Source organism: Hakea prostrata, chromosome 7 (assembly GCF_041222555.1).
Source record: "Hakea prostrata isolate BN-2017 chromosome 7, UWA_Hpros_2, whole genome shotgun sequence".
In the NCBI taxonomy this organism is placed as follows: Eukaryota; Viridiplantae; Streptophyta; class Magnoliopsida; order Proteales; family Proteaceae; genus Hakea; species Hakea prostrata.
The window spans coordinates 69,827,431-69,850,058 of NC_142606.1; the positions used below are offsets into that span (position 1 = coordinate 69,827,431).

The following is a 22,628-nucleotide window of genomic DNA, read 5'->3' on the forward strand; positions in this document are numbered from 1 at the left end:
TTTGTCTTATGTGACCTCCAGTTTAGGGGTGTAAATGGATAACCGAAATCCACTTCCGAATTCGCATCCGCATCCATTTAGAGGTTTCCAAATTCATCCGATTACTAATAGGATGTGGATACGGTATACTCCTTTACTACCGATTATTCTCCGTCCGATAAAATTATCCGATTAAGTTACTTATTTAGGTTTATTATTATTATTATTATTATAAATTATTGCCTGTGATATGTGACTATTTTTCTAGATTTGCTACTAAAATAGCTACCAAAATTGCTAAATTCTTATATTTCACACCTAGCTTTTACAAATAGAATGGTAAAGATGTAAACAGGTAGTCGAAAACTTGTATTAAACCTGTGTTCATACCCATTTAGAAGAATCTACTTAAGAAAATAACTATCTGATTTTCGATCATCCGAATCCGACTGAATCCGTCCGAAAATCGATAGGATATTATCCGAATCCGTTCGAATATAATAAGATGCAAATATGTATTACCGCTATCCGATCTGAATCCGGTCTGTTTATACCCCTACCCATTGCCGATGCATTAAATAATGCAACATTTATTGTTCAAGAGAGACGCATTTAATTTTCCATACGTATATTAAATGCACCATATGCATTAGGATATCCACCTGGAGGCTATTTCCCATCGACTTGTCAGGCCTTCAAGGAAAGACATGTCACATCCCCTGCCAGTCCTGTGCCAAGTACAAGAGCATATTTGACGTGGCAACCTCACTAAAAGAGGAAGATTAGCCCTCATCCATCCAACAGTCCATAATCGTCAAGTAAGGATCTAAATATCCCCAACCACCAAAGGATCTGGTAATGCTCATTTATTCCCTAAACCTACCTAGCATCTACTCTACTCGGCTAATTACTCCTCCTCGCTGGGAGGACTAGTGTTTCTCTTTGCTTAACTTGACCTTCAAAGGCGGCTAACCAACCACTGATTCCCTCACTTGTTTTCTTGGTGTATATCATTAAACCAACCATTGGAGAATGTATCAATTCACAGTTCAACCGAAGGTGGAGGATTCTAGAACTACAATAGATAAATAAAATAAAATAAACTAGAAACCAACAACAACAAAAGGATCATCCTTTCATCAACATGTCAATGAATTATTACCAAAAGGAAAAAAGACAGACATGTCAGTGAATTAATGTGGGGATGCAACAAAAGGTGACCAAAAATATTCAGCATATGACAAATCTGAAAAATCTATATGTTGCTATTGGATTCGATTCAAATCCAATTCTTGAGACCAAAATACCCTTCTTTTATTTCATTATTTCTTTAGATGTCAACCAGCTAGCTAGTAGGGTAGCAGTGAAATGTTTTCATGGAACTCATGGAATTCTCACTTTCCATGGGTTATATCTAAAGAGTGGAGCCAGTGGGTATAAGTGGATATATATATATATATATATATATATATATATATATATATATATATATATATATATATATATATATATATATATATATATATATATATATATATATATATATATATATATATATATATATATAGCTAAAAAATCAATGTTACATGATGGTTGTTGTGTAGCTTTTGCAACGAGGAGTTTCATGACACAATCAATAGCTTTTCCTTTTGCTTATCACGCTTTATCAAGGCCTTTAACTTGCAGCAGCTCTTAATGAAGATGGAGATCAATGTTGTTTTTTCCGATATTGATGAATGGTGTACACTCGGTTACCTTATCCATGGAGACCGTGACCACTGGAGATGGTCCCTATTTTAACGTCTGTTTCATCAATGTTATTAACTTTTTGTAGTCATGTAGGGTTTACTAACTACCTTCCAGATTGGCTCCAATCAAAGGTTTTGAGAACCTAGCTGTAACTATGACGTAGCTTCTCTAATGTAGTTCCTTTCTTTTTTCCATTAAAAAAAAAAAGGGAGTTTTTTCTTATGTATTTAACAAATGGCTTATTTATCTCTTTCGTGTTAACTAATAAAAAAAACATTCAGCTCTAATGGAATTGAAGAGATTCTTACCTAAATTTTTAAGCCTTTGAGGGGAGAAGAGAAGGAGTTTATTGGAAAAATATTGGTAAAAGAACAAGAGGATCTGCTGCCATCTTATCCTTGCATATCAATTAGTCTGTGAATTAATGCGTGGGTGCAACAAAAAATGTGACCGAAAATATCTAGCATATGCCATGCTGAACGACAGAAAATATTCAGCACACGACAAATTAGCTTGGTTTCTCTTAGAAAATTTCGTCCACAAAACTATAAGGAGATTGGGAGAGTGTCAACCAGTAGGGTTGCACCAGTGTCCTTTACCTCTCATAACAGGATAATATTAGAAGAGGATTAAGAAAAAGAAAGATAATCCAACTTCTTTTTCTATTCGCTAATTTTGATTTCAATGTCTGTCTAGGAGTTGAGCTCTAGTTCACCTATTTATATTTATCTCTGTTCTTGAGATTCTTCACATATTGTCACAAGAGACGAGAGGATGAGGCTTCTGTAGCAAAAGAAAGTTATGGATATGTTGTTGCAACTCCAAGCTATCCAAGCTATCGTTGGTCTAGTAGCTTTAGTTCTCTTCTACTGTCTATGGATCGCAAAAGGTAGCTTTCTTAACAAGAGTAAGGCCACAGAGGCTCCAGAACCACCTGGTGCATGGCCTATACTTGGCCATCTCCTTCAGTTTACAGCCCCTCAGCCACTCTTTCGAACACTTTCAGCCATGGCTGACAAACATGGACCAGCCTTTACCCTCCGATTTGGTGTTCATCGAACACTGGTCATCAACAACTGGGAGTTGGCAAAAGAGTGCTTCACCATTAATGATAAAGCTCTTGCAAGCCGTCCAAGAAGTGCTTCAAGCGACCACTTGAGCTATGATTATGCTCTGTTTGGTTTGGCACCTTATGGACCATACTGGCGTGAAGTACGCAAGTTGGTTGTTTGCGAGCTGCTCTCAAACCGCCGGCTTGAGTCACTCAAGCATGTACGATATGCAGAGATCACCACTTGTATCAAAGACCTATATGAGCATTGTGCGAGAAACAATGAGAGCCAGATTAAGTTTGAAATAAGTCGGCTTTTTCGAGATCTAACCATGAATATTGTTCTCAAAATGATTGCTGGAAAGCGATATTTCAGTGTTGTTCATGATGCGAACGACGAAGAGGTATTGAAGATCCAAAGTACCATAGTTGATTTCTTTAAATGCATAGGCATCTCGTGTGCTTCAGATGTGCTCCCAAGCTTCCTATCATGGTTAGATTGGGATGGGAAACAAAGGGCAATGAAGAAGACTGCTGAGGACATGGATTTGCTTGCTGAGAGTTGGCTACAAGAGCATCTGCAAAATAGGCTATCTGGGAAAGCTAAGGGTGATGATCAGCAAGACTTCATTGATGCCATGCTTTCTATTCTTGAAGAAGATGCTCGGTTACACGGCCATAGTCGTGACTCGGTAGTGAAGGCCACTGCACTGGTATTTAGTGTTTCTCTCTCTTTTCTTCAAGAAGTTTCAAAGTAATTCATTAATTTGTTTTAGTTGTTTTTGGTCATTATCCTATTTTTCTTCTTTCTTACTATTGCGACCTAATCAGACTCCTTCATTGAACTGGGTTGACCTCTCTAGAACCAAACAACTGGAGCCTTTTGGAAGTGCTTGGGAGCAGCAGAGCATGGTTCAGATTCAATTTTGGGTCCAGAGAAAATCTGGGCCATTGAATGAATACTTTATTCAACGGTCCAGATTTGCTTTGAACTCCAAAATACATTTTGACTGCTGGGAGCAGTGCTGCTGCCAAGCAAAATCTGCCTTATCCTTGGTGGCTTATCCTGAAGGTCTGTTCGAATCAGATATAAACCCGTACCCCGACCTAGGCCGACGTCGAGCCCCGGGTTTAGTGAATTCCATACTCGCACACGAGCATCTCGTTTAAATTATTTATTTGGGACCTAGCGTCCATGGTAATATTTGGCATAAAACTTAAAAATAATTAAATATAGACCTAGAACGAAAAGAAGAAGTATAGTTTTGTAAGGGATTAAAGAAACACACATCATAGATCAAACTTATAAGTATAATCTGATTTTATGATAATCTATAAGCTAGTGTGATTGGCATAGCTAGCTATCACCAAGGAAATGAGGGACAGAAGAAACATCTATGCATCCGATGAAAAAGTTGTGTCAAGAACATAGGTTAATTAAAACATTTATAATATTGAATCAGAATTGATTTGCATTCATGACTTGAATCATAGTTATGAACCTAATGATGAAAAATATAATAAGACAGTACATTATTGTAACATTAATACAACAAATAAAAGGGCAAACCTGGTTTCAGTTCAATAAATGCATTTAAAAATAATAATCTTTATTAATAATATTAATATTCCAAAGGGTAAATGAAAATTCAACATGAATTTTTTTTTTTGGTAAGAAATTCGACATGATTGACTACTAATAGAAAGTGCATGTAGTAAATCAATAAGATTCATTTTGTTCAACCTCCTAATATTTACAGTAAATCGGAATCTGTTTTGCAGAATTTGTTCTTAGCTGCAACGGATACCACTTCAATTTCCCTTTCATGGCTTGTTTCATTGCTCTTAAACAACAAGAGAGTCCTAACAAAAGCTCAAGAAGAATTGGATTATCAAGTTGGAAAGAATAGGAATGTGGAAGAGAAAGACATTGAAAACCTTGTGTATCTCCAAGCAATAATCAAAGAGACATTTCGTCTATATCCAGCAGGACCACTTTTAGTCCCTCATGCAGCCATAGAAGATTGCTTTGTAAGTGGCTTTAAAGTCCCAAAAGGAACTCGTGTGTTGGTGAATGCCTGGAAGATACACCGAGACCCACATGTGTGGGTCAACCCTTCGGAATTCCAGCCAGAGAGGTTTCTAACAACTCATGCTGATATAGATGTACGTGGAAAAAGCTTTGAGTTGATTCCTTTTGGGTCAGGCAGAAGATCATGCCCTGGTATCCCTTTCGCCTTACAGACTATGAACTTGACGACTGCTCGCTTGCTTCATGGATTCAATATGCAAACACCTTCTAATTTGCCTGTGGATATGACTGAGGGCATTAGTTTAACTTTGCCCAGGGAACACCCGTTGGAAGTCCTCCTAAGCCCTCGACTTCCTTCCCATCTCTATGAATTTACATAAGTAAGATGGATCAAGCTTCTCTCCACTAATAATGAAACTAAATGTCCACATTTAAGCGCATCAAAGTAATCTTTGGGATTAATATTGGATGAAGGTTACTTTGAACATCATACAATAAGTGATGAGAATTTGATGATAATATGGCATTCCACTTATATGATCATGTCATCTATCTACAAAAAGATTTAATTTCTTTGTTTCATGTATATGAGATATTACTCTTTGGATTATATGTTCCTGTACCCATTCTCTATTGGCAATTGATTTTCTTATATATGCATACTTCCAACCTCTAATTTTCATTTGTAGTTTTTTACTTGTGACTCCCTTAAGTGGGGGTGAAACCCCTACCTTAAGTGCCAATAATTGCTTGTGACATCTAGAATTACTAGTTAGTTACACATAACAAAGTGAGTTACTATCTGTTATATAATTCAAAATTGAAACTTAAATGACAAAAATACCCTTGTTTGATGAATTATGACCAAACTAGCCCCACCATTCTCACTATAATTACCCACATACCCAACCCTTAGATGTGTGAAGGGATTCCCCCTTCACCCATCTTCTTCCTATAGCTTTCCCCAAACCTTCCCCTGCTGGTCACCACCGTCTGTTTGATCTTAAAATTCCTTTATTTGGTTCAGATATGAAGATTTGGTATCTCTATGGTTCAAGCGCCAGGTTTCAGGTGTAACATCCACCAAGCCGGTACCCCATTTGGAATACCCGGGATGTGATCCACAGTCCAAGGATCAATGATCTGAGGTCCATGCCTCCCACATACACGGTAACACAATCATGAACAGTAATAATCAATGGTAAAAACAGCTAATACCAAGTATCATGAATAAGATAAGAGTAACTAAATCAGAGTATGGATTATAGATAATAATAAAGTGTGATCAAAATCATAAAGGGTGAGAAGGTGTGGTAGTCACCCTCTTAGAGCAGCGGAAAAGAAGTAAATCAAGTTAGTTACATATCCGAATATCACCAGAATAATTCAAAGACAAGTTAATTACAATATCCAAGGTTCCACAAATACATCAGGGGAATGGGGCACTATGCTAGGGTTTCTTCTATACTAATGGTAGTCTCCTCAACAGTACGGATGAAGTAAACCCAGCGCTGCCGCTCCCGCACAACTGTGGGGCTAACCCTGGTGCGGATAGTAATCCTCCTCGGCTCCAATATACGGATCCTCACCGACGCCACTACCCGGAGGGTAGTATGTGGAATCATAGTCCGCCTCATAGGAGGTGCCATCGTAATCTTCGGTACCTGGAATGTAATCTAAAACATTTGCACAAAAGGAATGAGTTCGAAGAACTCAGCAAGGAAGTTATTCCATAATTAGAAATCATACACATTCAGAACATATAATAATGCAATGTGATATGGAACATATGATGCAGATATGAACCTAACTCTATGAATGTTGATCTCTAAGGTAGACATGCTTTAAGTCATAGCACCGTACTTCTCTGGGTCGTCAGTCACTCTCCCATTTCCATATCTTGGGAATGCCCGGGGAAGATCGGTAAAGTCATCAAAAACCATGGTAAGGGGATCGGTCACCGCTCTCTCACATCACCATTTGGTCAAAATCGGCGCATGTCACATGAAAGCCTAGCCCAATGCAAGTCATCTACTCGATTGGTCAAGTCAGATTCAAATACGTCCATTCCTCGCCCCCGGCGATCCTTTCCGGTATCCTTCACACTAGAGTCAGCGAAATCCCGGATTTCGGACACATCAACCCTATTGGTCATCCACATATAGTAAATGGGAAGCTCTCACGTCCTCTCACGGATTGGTTACCGGTCTTGAGCGCCCGTGAGCCCAAGTCTATCCATATGCAACTCTACCAATAAATGGCCCCTTTTAGGTATCCGTAGCATGGTTTATGTCCCCTATCGGACTGGCTACCGGCCTAGAGCGCCCATCCAACCATACACTACCACGGGTTGTTCAGTCTCAATGCCCTTCCGATTCGGGTTTGACACGACAAGGATGAACCTAGCCACACAACTAGGCAATCCTATGTATGTCATCCAATAACTCGGGAGAGTGTCGATAGGCACCATCGGAGAACATCCCATACTATTCCCTCCGATGCCCAAGGACAGAAGTGTCAGTAGGACACCCTCCAATCCCAAGTCATACGTAAGCAATCACACATCAAATCTCATCATTTCTCATGCATCCAATGCATATTCATAATAGTAATCAAATCATGATATTGAAACGAATCATTATAAACATAAGCAAATCAAAATGATAAAGTAACACAACAAATGTATAAAGATTTAAATGTTATTGTTCTAACACATATGTGACAGTATCATAATGATTGAAAGAAATTTAGGGATTTCATTCTTTGAATAAAGCACAGTTCAATATTTGATGACTTATATGTTTATGGATATAACCATCCTTACCTTGGATGAGTTGATGATGAATTGAGAATACCAAGAATAGTCCAATAGAATTGTTAAGGCCCTAAACAAACATCAATAATAAGTTAGAAACGAAGTCGGGAAGATCGGATGTCATTTGGGTCAAAACTGACCAAGGTTGCTGTCAGCAACAACTTTGGTCGATGGTCTTGGTCGATGGTATCGACCAAAAGTATCGACCAAAATTGTCCTCGGGCAGAATAGTGGATTTTGGGGATTTTGGTCCGAAATGAGTCTTCCGGTGTTCGGATCAATCTGAAACTTGGAGGCATACTTAACAACAGTAGTAGGACACTATAAATCAAGGAATTAACCCAATCCAATGGTCTAATTAAAAAGCCCCAATTTGAGCTATCAAGTTCAAGTGATAGACATCATGGCATGAGTTGGAATTGATTGCATTGATGAGGAATAGCATGCAATAGCTAGAGAAACTAATAGAAATTCGATTGGGATCATATGGCAATGTTAAACATGAACATAATACACTCTATAGCTCAGTTTGATATCAAATGGTATGATGTTAATAGGTAAATCATGGAATACATATGCTAGGCATGAGATATAAGCATTAGCATCAATGAATGGCTAAGGGAATCATGGATTGAGCATGAGTAGGCACTTGGAGTGGTGGTTGCAAGGTTGCAGCACCATTCCAAATGTCCCATCAGCAAGATGACAATAGAAAAGAGTAGAAAATGGTAGGGTAGAGAGTGGAATGAAGAGTCATACCTTAGTGTGGAAGATGAAGACAAGAATCAATGATAAACTAAGTGTCTTTGATGAGATACCCTTCACACTAACCAAGGAGCTGCTTTGGGAAGCTCTCCCCACGTTCCCAGGTGAGAAAAATGATTGCAAAAGGCTCAAGGCTCGAGGTCATATTAAATAGAAAAGGAATATTCCATGGAATCATTAACTTGCAGACCGGGGACATTTTGGTCGATGGTCCTTGGTCGATGGTATCGACCAAAATATTTTCAGCAGAAAACTCAAGTTTAGAACAGCAACTTCAAGTACGGATTTGAAAGGCTATACAAGGTCAAATTGAGTGAGGTTTTCTTTTACAATTCAATCAAGAAGTCTAGTTTCAGGGAATACCTTCGGATTGTGCACAGGAGGTCATTTGGTACATCAATCATATTAATCTTCTCCGATGCGCAGACTTTCCTTAAACACTGACAATGCATTTAAGCAAGGGGTATCATTGTCAATGTCCATGGGCTCGGTTTCCGAATCATGATCATCAATCAGAATGGTCAATAAATCTCTTCTTCCACCGCTTCGGGTCCTCGGACCTGAATACAACATTGGATTCGGGTCAGGGTCAAGGTTAGAATAGGGCTGGATATTACATTAGGGGACCGGACTTCTCCTTTGCACACTCATAAAGAGATGAGAGGCAAGTAAAGATGTTAAGAGTTTTTACTTGTACGAAGTCCAGATACTCGAGCATCTCATCACATCTTGAGGCTGAAATAAAACAACAAGGAAAAATTAAAATGGATTTACAATAAAAGCATCAATTGAATTCTAAAACCCTAAAGAAATATCTTAAAACATTACAACCTTGGATCTTTCCAGAGAAGAGCAAATCAAAAGGAATAAAGCGCAAAAAAAAAATAATAATAATAAATAAAGGGGATGGAAGAATCATATGCTAATCAAACAATTTCTTCACAATTATTAAGTGTTGTCAAAGTTTTGTTCCCTAATCATTTGTGGTTTTTGTTGCTGTTGAATATCTGCTTAAGCCATTATCCCCTAAGTTCAACCTTCTTCTATAAAGCTTCAAAACTTTTATGCTTTCTCTGAAGTTTGAAATCAAAGAGAGCAAGAGATGTGAATGAAACAATTCTCCAAAATTCACAACACACATATTTTACTTGTTCAAGGCTACAGATGTTAGCCACCGGTGGATGGTGGTTGATTTCCAGCAAGGGAAGGTCTGGGCAGTGGTGGCTGGCAAGGGGAGGAGGTGTGGTGGTTTCCGGTGGTGGTGGCTTGTTTTCGGTAAGCATAGGAAGAAGATGGGTGAAGGGGGAGTCCCTTCACCCACCTAAGGGTGGCGTATGAGGGTAATTACGGTGAAAATGATGGAGGTAGTTTCGTCATAACACATCATACAAGGGAATTTTTGTCATTTGAGTTTCAAAATTTGAATCACTTAAGAGGGAGTAACTGACTGACTCTCTTACGCGTGAACCACAAGTAATTTTTGGCACTTAAGGGAGGCAACTTTAATTACATCCCACTTAATGGAGTCACAAGTTAAAAAACTATAGTTTTTTTTATGCATTCCCTCGAAAAACATATAAAACACGAGGCACTCTCTCGTAAAATCATACCTTCCTTCAAACTAACATTGTTAAAGTTTTACTTAAAGATCATCTGGGAACAACTTTCATACCCTTCATTGTGAATATAATTCAGATTGTAATCTTGCCTTTAAAGGTATTATTTAGAAGAACCTAAAATAAAAAATATATCTATTTATTTACTATCTCTCATGTCCTCAATCATCCAAACCCAACATCCTATCTAACATTTGTTCCCAAATATTGTGTTTGATGGATTGACCAGAGCTTGATGCTTGGCTAGAGTTCACACGAGCAATTCACTTGTTAGGTACTTGACTAGGGTGCCAAAAGCTCGAAAGTTGATGGAAAAAGTTTAGCGAATCCCTTTAACCTATCATATGCTAGGTTAGCCCAATCTAGTACCTATACCAAAGTGGACCCCATTAGGCACATAACATATCACCAAGCTTTCACAGTCATCATCCTTGATGACTCTCACTCTAGGCAGCTCTCATTCTAACGGTAGATAGCCCTCTCCAAGTGGCTACACTTTTTTCCCTCTTCTTTTCCTCTTTTTTTCTTTCTTTTCTCTTGTTTCTAGAAGGTATGTAGCCCAATCTTGGCAGCTTTAGCTCCACTCCAAGTAGCCCTTTCTGAGATTTGAACATCTAACGTAGTGCCAACACTGATACCAAATGTTAGCTACTTGACCAGTTTTCCAAAAGCTTCAAAGCTAGTGGAACGAGTTTAATGAAGCCCTTTAACCAATCCGTACTAAGTTGGCCCAATATAGTGCCGATACACCAAATTTGGCCCCATTAGGCACATAATCCACCACCAATCTAGGGAAGAATCTACCCATATATATCAACTTAAGAAAAAAATGTTGACATTGGCGCTTACAATAGAGAAATGGAGGCATTATCTTTTGGGTTGACAGTTCATTCTAACATTTTATCAGAGTATCAATATTGAGAATGAAGTTGTTGGATCAATTACATTATTAGTTGAAGATGTCCAAAGATGAATCGATCGAGACCTACATGCTAAGGGATAAATGAGGTACTCAATGCCATCGGAGGACTTTGGGAAGAAATAAAAGAATCTACTGTTGTAAAGAAAGTCATGAGATTATTGCCACCACAATTTAATTCAAGGTGTCTGCCACTAAAGAAGTAAAAGATCTTGATAAATTAAGCATGGGTTAATTGCATGGATCTCCCTCAACATTTGAGATGCAACTTGATAGACCTAAAGCTATTGATAAGACAACTAATGCATTCAAAGTTCAAAAGAAAAAGTAGGTGGAGCAAAAGGATGAGGAAAATGACATTGATGTTGGTAGTGCAAATGGTGAAACAAACTTTGTTAGAAAATTAATGTGAGGAAAGGGTAAGTACAAAGAGAAACTATCACTGACGTATTTCAACTGTGGAGGTGTTGCTCAATTCACTGCCAAGTGTCCACATAAGGAAAAAGGTGATGATGAAGAACCTAAGCTGTCAGAAATAATAGGTCAATCTTCTATAAGGGGAATACAAAGAAAGAGGGACTTATTTCCAAGCACTACCGTAGCACTTCAGATGATAGCTATGATATTAAGTCAAATTATGATACTACTTATGAGTCACTATTCATGGCACTAAAAATTACTAAGAAATATGAATGAACTCTCCACTTCTAGAATCAACAATGATGATGGAGAGATTTAGGTTGACTTAGAAGGTGAGCTTCTCGAAGCTCTTCATGAGCTAAAGTTTAGACCAACTAGTCATGGAGGACCAGATTGTGAAAGATATGCTTTGAGCCTTTTCTATGGATACATGAAGAAGTTGGGATGGGAACTTATCACTAGTAGAGTTTGCCTTCTACAATAACAACTACCACTCACCATTAGTATATATGGACTCATCTAAGGCATCATGCTGAACACCACTCTATATGGATGAAGTTGGAGAGAGATGTATTTTGCTTGGAACTAGGAGAGGCAACTGGGGTGATGATTGACCTAAGCATTTTGCCTAGAACTAGTGGAGGCTACTGGGGTGATGGTTGACCACACCAATAAGAGGATTAAAGCCACACAATCTAGATAAAAGGCTTGTTAGACAAAAGGAGAAAGGATAAAAAATTCTAGGTTGTGGAGAAAGCTTTCCTCAAGGGGTTCAAGAGGGTTATGTAGTTTAATGCTAAAAGAAAACTCTGCCAAATATACATTTTCCCCTTTGAGATCTTGGAAAGTATTAGCATAATGGTCTACACTCAGTGTTACCTCCATCCTTAGTTGGTGTATGTGATATGTTCCATGTCTCTATGATAGAGACTTGTGAGTAACCATCCTTTTCCATATATGATTCTTCTTTTTCTTTATTATTCGCATGGTCCCAGGAAATGACTCTAGAAAGTCAATAACTTATACAATAAAGCAAATAGAAACCAAGGAGAAAATTCTAACAACTTAGCTAGACATGCTTCGTTGCGTATGGTCATGTCATCTTCATACAAAAAGATTTATTTGTTTTACATACACAAGATACCATTCTTTGGGTTGAATATTCCCTTACCCTTTTCTTTTTGGGTATTTGTTTTTCTATTTAAATTTTTCTTTTTTTTTTTTTTTTTTTTTTTTTTCCCCCTATTGGCCAATTGATGATAAGAAAAAAAAAATTTTAATATTGGCAAAAAAACCCCCCTTTTTTGCTTTTTCTCTCCTTTCTGGAGGCGGGGGGGGGGGGTATGCCTTGCTCCTCAATCTTATTGCTTTCTTGTTTTTTTTATTTTTATATTTTTATATAAAAATAAAAATATAAAAATATTAAATTTAAATTTTATATTTTGGTTGGGGGGGTGGTTTCTTTGTTTGGTTTTGTTTTTGTTTTTTTGGTTGTGTGTGGGGTGGAGGGGGGGGGGGGGGGGGGGGCGTCCGATCTAATCGGACGGCTCGGATGATCCTTCTCATTAAATAATGAAAAAAACCCTTTACCTATATACGTTTACCGTGTGAACAGAGTTCCATCTGTTCGGTTCGGTCTCGATGCAAACCAACCGGTCCATCGGGCGGTTCGACCGGGTATAGTATATGTTATTAATGGTGTATTCCATACTACCAGCCTATACGTATATACGGTTGTACAAGAACCGTATATACAACCAGTTCAAAATCGGTAACAAATATACGAAGCTAAAAACCAACCCGCCCATTTCATTTTCATTTTTGTTTTCGTTGTTGGCTGATGCGAAGTTACGGGGAGAAATCGCAGGAGAGAAGAAGAAGAAGACCAGTTAGGGTGTGTTTCGCGGTTGTAGCTACTACGAAGCTTCCGTAACAAGCATCGTTAGTTGAGATCGAAGAGGAAGAAGAAGAGAGAAGGGAGAAGAAGAAGAAGCGGAGAAGAAGAAGAAGAAGCGCGGAGAAGTAGAAGAAGCAGCGGAGAAGAAGAAGAAGACGGAGAGGAGAAGAAGAAGAAGCAGCGGAGAAGCTCCATCTGCGATTTAGAGAAATCGATTTCGGATTCGGTATTGTCTCGTCTCGTCTCGTCTCGTCTCATCTCTGCGATTCTTCTTTCAAAAAGGTAATAACCAACTCATAAAACCCTTACCATGGAAATTCTCGATGATGTGGTCGAAACCCCGATTTGGTCGTTGATTAAAGATGAAAAATGCTCTGTAATAACTTGATTTGGTCGGTTTCTTTTAGTATTTGTTGTTTTACCTTTTTGTGGGGTTGTGGAGGGGTTTAATGTTGTTGTTCTTTTAGCCTTCAACTGTAAGTATAGACATTAATGTTTTTCTTGATCAAACAAGGATTCCTGATCAATGCAAGGTAACTGTAAGTTTGTAAGTCAAATAATGACACTAATGTGTGGAATGGATATTGGAACTCCAAATATAGACAACAAATACTAGTCATAATACCAATGATTCAATATTCTCAAAGGGCGATAGGTGCGGACAATTAGTAGACTGTACAATGAAAAAGAAACATATAAAACCACCTGGAAATAAGGAAGCAATGCCTCTTCTACGATATCACTCCCACCAAACTGACTTGTCTTCTCTGGAGGCATTTTTGACTCATCAAAATCCTGAGCCACATTTGGAGACTGGTCTGTTGATGATCCTTTACCCCCAAAGAAGTTGATTAGAAAATCAAGTTGATCTTCATGAAGATGCACTAGCATAGGAAGGAATGCAATGGTTAACCTGGATCGAAAAACCAAAACATAGCCATGCTTCAGAAACTTATAATCAGTTCACTGTCTACTGGACAACGAGGTTGGAATCTATATTGTACATCCAAAACTATTGTCATGGTTTTCACTAGGTCATATGGTACTCTATTATTGTTGTAAATGGAATCTGAAATCCAATTACACTAGCACCTTTTTGTGTACTGCATAAAATTGATGCATTTGGGTAAACTTTTAGAGTGTCTTAATGGTTCTCATTTCAATTGGTAAATCTGTAGAGAGAATGGTTAGTTTAAATTTTTCGAGCTGCTATTTTGAACGGTGACCTTGTATAATGAAGGGTCACTGGGTGTATCTGGGTTGTCATTTGTCTCCTTGTTCAAGTGGGTTTAATTGGTGCAATTTGTTTATCTATTTATTGTAAGTCTTGTCTTGAACAAGTTTACCCCTGGGTCAGTTGTTTGATAGGTGTGGTTAGTGGCACATTTCCTTTCTAAAAGTATGTCAATAACACTTGTGCATGACTAGCATAACAGTCTTTTCCTTAGAGACAGCATCTATTGCAGCTTGATGAAGTTTTATGCTGCCAATTAGTTTGAGTTGGTATTATTGATGAAGTTTTATGCTGCCAATTAGTTTGGATTTGCATGTTGAATGTGATTAGCCAAGCATCTATCATTTAGTTTTTTATTTTACGGTTTAGGGCTGCATGTTAAATTTGTGTTAAATTTGGTTGGACCCTTTTGTTTATTATTTTACGGTTTAGGGCTGCATGTTAAATTTGTTATAGTTTACTTTAATTTGTGTTAAATGTTGATTATCCAATATGTTTTTTGATATGTGCAGCAATTAGAGTTGGAGTAGTATATGGGCCGTAAGCGGAAGGCTATGGCAAAGGATAAGGGGAAATCAGTGGTAGAAGCTGATGAAGAAAGGGGCTGGTTCAATGATGATGATCCCCAATGCAATCCCAGAAGATTAAATAAGCAAGCTATAGCTGAAGGAAGGGAAGTGGACATTCCTTCTTTCGAGGCTGTAGGTCTAGCAGCCAGATTTAGAGAGATCGGTTGGGAAAAAATACTTGAGGTAAATACCAAGTGTTATGAGGACTTGGTGAAAGAGTTTTATAAGAATTTGATTGTCCAAGGAGTTGGGGAAGAGATTGGAGCCATAAGCAAAGTTAAAGGGGTGCAAATAAAGTTTGATATTTGTAAGTTAGCTGAGATTCTACAAATCTCAAATGAAGGTGCAAAAGTATTCTGGGAGCCTAAGAAGAAGTTCGATGACTTGATTAATGTGGATGTGACATATAGGGATATAATGCTGAATTATACGGGTGACACGAGGCATGTGAAGTTGAGGCAGCTGAAACCACTTCCGCACGCCATTGCATACATTGTGCAACACAATGTTGTACCTCGCAGTGGTCACCATGACACCTTAAATTCATTTGAAGCTTATGTCACCTATTGTGTGCATACAGGTAACAAGTTGAACCTACCGTACATCATTATGAAAATGATGCAGTACGCTAGATTGGCACCTAATCGGGCTCTCCCCTATGGCAAACTGCTGACACACATTTTTGAGCATTATCATATTCATCATCGGCGGTGGATTCCGAAGTGGGGGGAAGAAGAAGAAGAAGAAGAAGATGAAGAAGAAAGATGCAAAAAAATATCGCCAAGTAATTTTCGGTTTGGAATACCATTGGGAGATGTAGGAGCAGAGGGTGCAAATGTAGGAGCACCGGTTGGTGAGGGTGTTGATCAGCCGGATGGAGCTAGATTGTCAAGATTTGAGAGAGAATTTGCTATCCTCAGGGGTGATGTACGGTATATCCGTCGGCGCGTAGATCAAATTGCAAAAGACTTGCAGCTTTCGGATTTATCGGAGCACTCAGATGGTTCTTCTGATTCTTTATATAGCTTGCTGAATCTTTAAATAGCTTGCTGAATGATTGAGTTCCTCAAATCATAAAAGGATAAGGTAATGTTATTTGCAAGGAACTTATTAGCAGCCTTCTGCTTATAAAGTTTAATTTAAATAACAGTGTCCATTTGTATGATGTGATTAAGTAGATATGCCTTAGAGCTGAATATGTTTAGTTACTCTTAATTATTTGAAAGAAAATTGCAAATGTCCATCTGCCTAACTGAGACTAGTTTGCAAACCCCAAAGAGAAAGTTAGATTTTACCATGAAGATACATCAAGTAGTTGTAGTGTCTGAGTCCTAGTCAAGGGTAGTTTATGTATTAGTCAAGGGTAGTTTAGCATAACCTCAATGAGGAGTTATTAACAGAAGTTATTATGCCTTTCTGTTATTTGCAGCATAGATCAATTTTTTGAATGCTTTGATGGAATGAGGAATTCTCAGTCAGCATTGGCCAACAGTGGTATATGGAACTTGACATGTTCTGTTTTGAGCGCAATAACTGCTGCATCCAGTCTTGCTTCTGGATCATTGCAAATTCCCACTGGTATGTTCTTGATCAACATTCTAATATCGGTATCCACACTGTCATCTTATGTCCTGAGGTCCCTGTGTTCTTAACATGTGACACTTGATTATTGTTCTGGGGTAACCCATGCGTATTTATTTCTTTATCTATTTTATTATCATATACATGTGCAGATCAGAAGCATGTCGAGACAAACCTAAAGGCAACTGTTAATGGGATTTCTCTTGTACTTTCCTTTCATGATGAAGAGCAAAAGCATGAATGTGATGACAAAAGTTTACACTATCTAAATGCAAAATGTGGAGATGCAGTTCTCATTTTGCAGGTAATTGTTGTGCTCACAAGAATTTATCTATCCACTTTTCCTTATTAAATAATAGTTGCAGGTAATAATTGCAATTTTCTTAATTTCGGATGCTATACTTCCTGGGATCAGTTTATTGCAATTGACTTCTGTACACCAGTGACAAAGGAAAAAATTCAAGATGGCAGTCAAAAGGCAGATTCGTCTGGGGCTTCTGGTTCCATCCATTTGGACTTTGGGAATATTTTTCTTTATTTCATTAATTCTTGTAAAGTTCCTATTGGCAATGACTCACTCATCCAGAAGCATGCTTTCTCTGCCCATAAGTTTTTCTCAGTAATTAGCAGGAGAGGTCGTTATCCCTGGCGTTACTATGTCTTGGCAGGAGGGTCCTGTTACTGGTCCTTGGATGGCGAAGAAGGGTCAGTCCTTAGCTACTGCCCAGTGTTCAATGAGTCGAAATAAGGTGATGGATTATGGTTCTGAATTTGCATCTGTAACCACTATGAAGGATGTGGAGAATACACATTCTCATACACGACAAGAGATGATTTTGAGCTCTGCATTTTTCCTGCATTTCCATCTTACTTCTGTTTCAATCCACCTTAACAATTCTCAGTATAAGGATATACATTGCCTTCTTAGTCAGATTTTAGATGGTTTAACATTCATGGCTAGTGATAACAGTGCTGCTCCATGTGACAATCCAAGGAGAGAAGCAGAACAATTGTCGATCCTTGCTGAATGTGAATCTGTCGAAATACTGATTGATGTGGATAAGATAAGGTGGAGGATATAAAATCTTCCTTGCAGACGGAACTTCCAGGCTCCTGTTATAGTTTGAAGTTGAAAGTACAGAAGTTTGAGTTATTATCTGTTGCAAATATTGGAGGGATTAGTGATGCTAAATTTTGTTTGGTTGGGCCATGGCGAATGTGGACTTTGGGGTTCAATCACGGGAGCTCCATCTAAGGAGCTTCTGCTAATCTCTTGTAGCAACTCTACAATTGGCCGTGGTGATGGTGAAGGTGCCAATGTATTATCTGCTGGTTCTGCTGGTACTGCTGTTGTGCACTTCTGGGACCCCCAGAGTTTCCAATGTATTACGTCTATAACCATCAGAAGCGGTACAATAGGTGCACCAGGTGGTCGTTTGGATTGGTTGAATTCAATAACCTAGTTTTTCAGCTTACCTTCTGATGACACAGAGCAAGAACTCAAACAAGGAATCAGTTGTGGATGATTCACCTTATGAAGTGACTTTTGCCTTTAACTTGGTGGATGCTGCTTTGAGTTACGAGCCCTACATAAAAAATTTGGTGACCGGTGAAGAGTCAGGAGAACTGTATGTGGCATGTCTGTTGGCTGCTGCTTCATTGAATATTTCTAATCAAACTACGTCAAATTCTATAGACAGTGATTACAAAATAAGGGTGCAAGATCTAGGGCTTCTTCTTTGTGCATTATCTGGATCCAAGAATGCTAAAAGTACCTACAGTGTGGAACATCTTCGCAAGATGGGTTATGTTAAAGTGGCTAGGGAGGCACTTGTAGAAGCAATGTTGAGAACAAACTGTAAGAATGGCCTCTTATGGGAAGTAGAATGTTCTGAATCTCATATTAACTTGGAGACTTGCCATGATACAACATCTGGTCTTCTTCATTTGGTTGCTCAACTGCAGCACCTTTTTGCACCTGATGTGGATGAATCAGTTGTGCATTTGCAGTCTAGGTGGAATGATGTTCAGCAGGCACTTGATAGGGATGATTTGATTTTCGAGACAACAATACTCTCGAAGGCGTCTGCTGCCTCATCACCTCCCCGGAAACCATGCTTCAAGTCTAGACTCAAACTGTGGTTCTGTGGTGGGTCTGATGGATGAGATATGTGAGGATGCATTTCATGTTGACAAGATCAGTTCAAGCACATGTAATACCTGTGGATCCCAATTCTGTTTTTCCCTTGATGGAGCGCTGGTTGGAGATGATTTACATATGTGTCATGCTGGAGCTTTTTCACATAGTTTATCTTTTAATGAATCAATGTCAGGACGAGGGGTGGGAATCCCTCATGCATCATCCCTACATGGTGAGGGTTTTCCAGAATTTAGAGAAGGCTATTACTTATCCGAATCATGCCCTCCATCAGAGTTATCTGCAACCAACCAGTCCTTGCCTCAGAATGCTGGATACAAATCAAGCAGTGTGGCCCAAGGTGGAAATGGAAGTAGTGGATGGTATCAGGATACCTCACTGATAATTTTAGAAAACCATATTTCACATGTAGGTGACCATCCTGAAGAATTCCAGTTCTTAGAAAGTGAGGTTCCATCTACAAGTTCTGGTGGAATCTCCAAGGCAAAGGGAAGACTACTTCTCAAGAATATTGGCATGAGGTGGCGAATGTATGATGGGACTGACTGGGATGACTCAGGGAGGAGTGCACTGCTTACCACAAGCACCATGAATACAAGTGGCAGAGATGCTACTGTTTGTTTAGAGCTTGAATTATGTAAGATGGATCTTCGGTATGATATGTTTCCTGATGGTGAAATATGCATGTCAAAACTTTCTCTTTCAGTTCAGGATTTTCATCTTCTTGATAGCAGCAAGAGAGCACCCTGGAAGTTGGTATAGCTCTATGACATTTTATGCTTGAAGTTTAATTTATACTGACACTCTCATTTATAGGATTCAGACATTTGAATAATGCTTATCCTTTTAATGTTGAAGGTTTTAGGAGATTATCATTCAAAGGATCACCCTAGAGAGTCCTCTGCCAAAGCTTTCAGGTTGGATTTGGAATCTGTCATACCAGATCCTTCTACTCCTGTTGAGGAGTACCGGTATGTTCAGATTTAGATTTTTCGTTTATTCTCTGCTCTCAACTTAGCTTTTAACCTCTTTGATGCTGGATATATTTAATTTAAAATTTCATCTGTAAAGTGCAATTTTTGAGGCATTTACCAGCGGTTCCGGGTTTTAAGTAATGATAAAAACATGAATATGGGGCTGCAAACGAGGACAGGCTGGTCCGGCTTTTTAAAACCCAATCCAGCCCCAAATGCTCTTAGCTAAAAGCCCATTCCAGCCTCGGCCTTGACTCAAGGCCTAAAATTCTTGTCTTTGTTCCCGAACCCGCACGAGCCAAGCAAGCCCAAACCGCTCGATATTCTTTGATTAGGCCAAGTCGGGACAGGTTGCCCTGTCCCTATCCCTAGCCTTGGTTCTACTCCTAGCCCTGCCAAATGTAACATAAAAAGTCAATTGTTTGACCGTAGAAGAAAACACAGACGTAAATAACATTAACCGTAAAACAAAATACCATTTTGGCCATGATCCCTTTCACAATCTGTTTGTGAGGTTTAATTTTTTTTGGGGTCCTTTTGATTTGTCCTTTTATAAAAACGGTATAATAAATACTTTGCATCATTGGAACCTTGGAGGCATCATCTCAATAACTAATATGGTTAAATACATTTTTCAATGCATTATGTCATATAAAAATCAATCTTGGGCGGCTCTTAACTTTGTAGGTTTTCTCTTGAAAGCCTCTACTTCAAATCTTTTGCTTAGATACTTAAATGTTCCTGATTGGGGTAGTTGGCATATGAAAGATAATCTGTTGTGCAATAATGGCTTGAATTGGTATTGGATTCTTGTTTACAGTAATGGCTATTTCGAATTGAACTTGTTTTGTGTTTTGCATCATTAAAACACCTGAAGCATTTTAATTGGAATCTTGATCCTAGAAGGCCCTAGATTAAGAGTAGTGATTTATGACCTTCAACTTTTGGCCTTAATGTGCTAGTGTAATTGGATTTCAGATTCCATTTACAACAATAATAGAGTACCATATGACCTAGTGAAAACCATGACAATAGTTTTGGATGTACAATATAGATTCCAACCTCGTTGTCCGAAGAGATGAGTGAACCGATTATAAGTTTTCGAAGCATGGCTATGTTTTGGTTTTTCGATCCAGGTTAACCATCGCATTCCTTCCTATGCTAGTGCATCTTCATGAAGATCAACTTGATTTTCTAATCATCTTCTTTGGGGTTAAAGGATCATCAATAGACCAGTCTCCAAATGTGGCTCAGGATTTTGATGAGTCAAAAATGCCTCCAGAGAAGACCAGTCAGTTTGGTGGGAGTGCTATCGTAGAAGAGGCATTGCTTCCTTATTTCCAGGTGGTTTTATATGTTTCTTTTTCATTGTACAGTCTACTAATTGTCTGCACCTACTGCTTGAGAATATTGAATCATTGGTATTATGACTAGTATTTGTTGTCTATATTTGGAGTTCCAATATCCATTCCTCACATTAGTGTCATTATTTGACTTACAAACTTACAGTTTAGGATTGTATTATCCCCATCTTCAAATATCCAAACGGTTATTGTGATTGTTGGCCTTTTTGCCCTTTTCTTGCTATTTCAATTGGTTGAGCTTATTCATCGCATTACTGCATTAAACTTGCCAGTTTTGGTCTGTCATTCACAAAGTTTGTTTAATTCAGCGGTAAACCATGATATCTACTATTTGGGTGATAAGTAGGAGCATCACTTATTTTCTCCAATATATTTATTCAAGGATCAACATCGTCAAATGTCGTATTTTTAAAGGGAACCAACCCCTTTCAACCATGCCTTTCCTCCAACAATGACTTCATTATAGTTGTTACACATTGTCTTTTGTTTTCTTGCATTGATCAGGAATCCTTGTTGCCATGCAATATTGTCATCCTTCGTGGTCTGGTATTAAGAAGTAGGAACTAAAAAGCAACCTAATTATCAAATATAGAAGAAATCATTATGTTCAATGCCATAGTGAAACAATTATGATACTTCCAATATGTCTAATTTATAAAATCCAATTTTTGCTAACACATGTTCAGTTACCAGCAGGGGAATCGGCCCGGGTGACTATGTTCTTCTTTGATATTGTGGTGAGAATGTTCTTTCTGTTGTTGCAGGCGTTTCTTTAATACGGACACATTCTGTTTTGATCGATTGGATTTTTCTATTCATTACGTGTACTAACAATTTAGTACTTGGTTACCTTGTTTCTCTATGATAGGTGGTGAATCTGATGGTGACACACAGAGGAGAGAAAGTTGAACCTCCATGGAAAACCTTATGTGGTTCAATATTTGTCTTGTGGATATTTGATCAGCACTTGTGTTGCACTCTGTGGCCAGATACAACACCACGTTGAATCACCACCCCATGAAAGGCACCACAGCTGATTCTTCTATGTGTGCAATTCGTTGTTACCCCTCTGAGTTGATCTAGGATCCATTTTAATATGTTCACTAAACCTTCTCACTGACTGGATTCTTTTCTTTTATATCCCCGGAGTTAATGTAAATAAATTCTCTTACATGGACTTAGATGAAACAACACATTCACATTAGTATTTGACTACATTGTCCGATCGGTTAATTTCTTTGTTAACAAGTGAATTGAATATCTTGCCGCACCGACAGGTTCACGCATTTTTGTTACAATGCAAATAAAGCATACATTCATATGTGAACGGCATTTTCGCCTATTCAAAGTGTTATTTTTTCTTTTGTATGAACGTGAAAATGTGCTAGTTCCCTTTTTATTTTTTCGTAACAGGGAATTTGATACTTTTTGATCTCCGGATGAAATGGGAACCAACCCCATTGGTGTATGTGTTCTCATGAAGAAAGTACTTGGTTCCCTTTTAA

General features: G+C 38.4%; 1 protein-coding gene and 1 pseudogene across 1 annotated transcript; both read left to right on the top strand.

Annotated features, from left to right (window-relative positions):
- The first annotated feature begins 2,382 nt into the window (after positions 1 to 2,382).
- Positions 2,383 to 5,555, top strand: LOC149011897 (vinorine hydroxylase-like). Its single transcript, XM_089162193.1, has 2 exons — positions 2,383 to 3,492; positions 4,562 to 5,555. Exons 1-2 carry the CDS (start codon positions 2,530 to 2,532, stop codon positions 5,189 to 5,191), a joined length of 1,593 nt encoding a protein of 530 aa, XP_089018319.1. The 5' UTR covers positions 2,383 to 2,529; the 3' UTR covers positions 5,192 to 5,555.
- A 9,455-nt stretch (positions 5,556 to 15,010) lies between these two features.
- LOC149011898 (autophagy-related protein 2-like) lies at positions 15,011 to 22,426 on the top strand (annotated as a pseudogene).
- Positions 22,427 to 22,628: the final 202 nt, after the last annotated feature.

Coding starts and splice junctions, on each gene's coding strand:
- LOC149011897 (XM_089162193.1), top strand. CDS start 2,530: ATGGATATGTTGTTGCAACTCCAAGCTATCCAAGCTATCGTTGGTCTA. Junction 3,493..4,561: donor TAGTGAAGGCCACTGCACTG/GTATTTAGTGTT, acceptor TCTGTTTTGCAG/AATTTGTTCTTAGCTGCAAC.